The 1,779-nt window shown below is 41.5% G+C and overlaps 1 protein-coding gene across 1 annotated transcript; it reads right to left on the reverse strand.

Annotated features, from left to right (window-relative positions):
- Positions 1-795: 795 nt before the first annotated feature.
- On the reverse strand, positions 796-1,779 carry LOC109693783 (olfactory receptor 2AG2-like). Its single transcript, XM_020175338.1, has one exon. It carries the CDS (start codon positions 1,777-1,779, stop codon positions 796-798), a length of 984 nt encoding a protein of 327 aa, XP_020030927.1.

Below are 1,779 nucleotides of genomic sequence, written 5' to 3' on the forward strand. Positions count from 1 at the left end.
AATTGTTTTCATGTGTCAAAACATATATGTGTATCTTCATGACTGTATTTTTTAAAATATCAACTAACACTCATAATCTATTTTTCTCACTGCTATTGTATCTCCACTACATTCAATTCTATTTTCTTCATTTAAAATTTTAATTATAGGCATTGAAATTTTCTCATTTCAAAAAGACTCTGACAGGTTCCAACTAGAATTGCCATGCCCCCTGTCTTTATGCATTCCACAAGGTCAATGCAGGTCTTTGTCTTTGTGATGTCAATGTGGATTTCTCTGTAGAAATGAAGCACAAATGCAATCACATATCTAATATTCTTCCTCACCAATTGGTACCTTGTTAATAGGAAAGAAATCCAATATATTTTGTGTAATCTTCCCTTTATTAATGATTATCAAATCATTAACAAATTAAAGATTATTAAACCATTAAGTTAATGATTATTAAATCATTAATAAAAGAAGCAGCTCTCTGGGGTTCAGAGGCTATTGGTGTCTTCTTAATCTAAAACCACTACTATTTCTCCCTGCTGCGTTATGTTGAAATGGCAAGTTAATCCCCTACTGTGTCTACTTGGTAATATGTCGAGATAATGCCCTATCACACAATGAGGCTAAGGTATCCATGCAAAGCTTTTCTTCTCCTGGTCCCTTTGTAATGTGGGACTTCCATAACCAGGGTGATATGTGCCAAGTGAGTTCACCCTATGTCCTTGTACCTACCTGTCACACAGTATAAAATAAAGAATTTAAGTAGCGTATGTATCATTTTAGAGTGTATTATTAAAGAACAGCTCAGTGTAGCAATTTGATTGAGAGAAGGAATAGTGAAAAGCAAGACCTAAATGGTGGGATGTACTTCCCCAGGACCCTCCTCAGGGCCCCCATGACCTCCTTATTCCTCAGGCTGTAAATGAGGGGATTCAGAGCTGGGGTGACAATGGTGTAAAAAACAGAGATGATGTTGTCTTGTTTGGGACTATGGAAGGAGCTGGGCAGGACGTACATGAAGGTGGCAGCCCCATAAAACATCCCAACCACAGTTAGGTGGGAAAAACAGGTGAAGAGGGCTTTCTTCTTTCCCTCATTAGAAGATATATTGAGCACAGTGACAAGAATTAGTGTATAGGAGGTAATGATCGCAAAAAGGGGTAGCAATAGGAAAGTCACACCTGTCACATACACAAAGAGTTCATATCTGGATGTGTCTTCACAGACCAACTTCAACAGAGGGGGGATCTCACAGAGCAGGTGCCTGATTTCCCCGGACATGCAGAAAGGGAGGTGGATGATGTACATGGTATGTCCTACAGAAGTCAGGGATGCCAAGAACCATGATGTGGTCACCATGAGCCAGCAGACCCTGGGCCTCATGTAGATCATGTAGTTCAGAGGATGACAAATGGCCACATACCTGTCATAGGCCATGATGGCCAGAAGGAGGTCCTCCGTGCCACCCAGTATCAGTGTCAGAAACAGCTGAAAGGCACAGCTTCCAAAGGATATGGTGTTATCTCTGTTCAGAAAAACCATAAGGGATTTGGGAGTGACAACTGATGTGAGAAGAAAGTCAATAAGAGAGAGCTGTCTAAGCAGGAGGTACATGGGCACATGGAGGTGAACATCCATTGTGATAACCAGGAGCAGCAGTCCATTGCTGGTCAAAGCCAACATGTACAGGACAGTGAGTGTGGCACAGAGTAGCTCAGGAGACCCACTGCCATTCAGAATTCCCACCAAGATGAAGCCACTTCCCAAGGTGGAGTTCCAGTGCTCCAT

This window comes from Castor canadensis, chromosome 1 (assembly GCF_047511655.1).
Source record: "Castor canadensis chromosome 1, mCasCan1.hap1v2, whole genome shotgun sequence".
Taxonomy (NCBI): domain Eukaryota; kingdom Metazoa; phylum Chordata; class Mammalia; order Rodentia; family Castoridae; genus Castor; species Castor canadensis.

Coding starts and splice junctions, on each gene's coding strand:
- LOC109693783 (XM_020175338.1), bottom strand. CDS start 1,779: ATGGAGCACTGGAACTCCACCTTGGGAAGTGGCTTCATCTTGGTGGGA.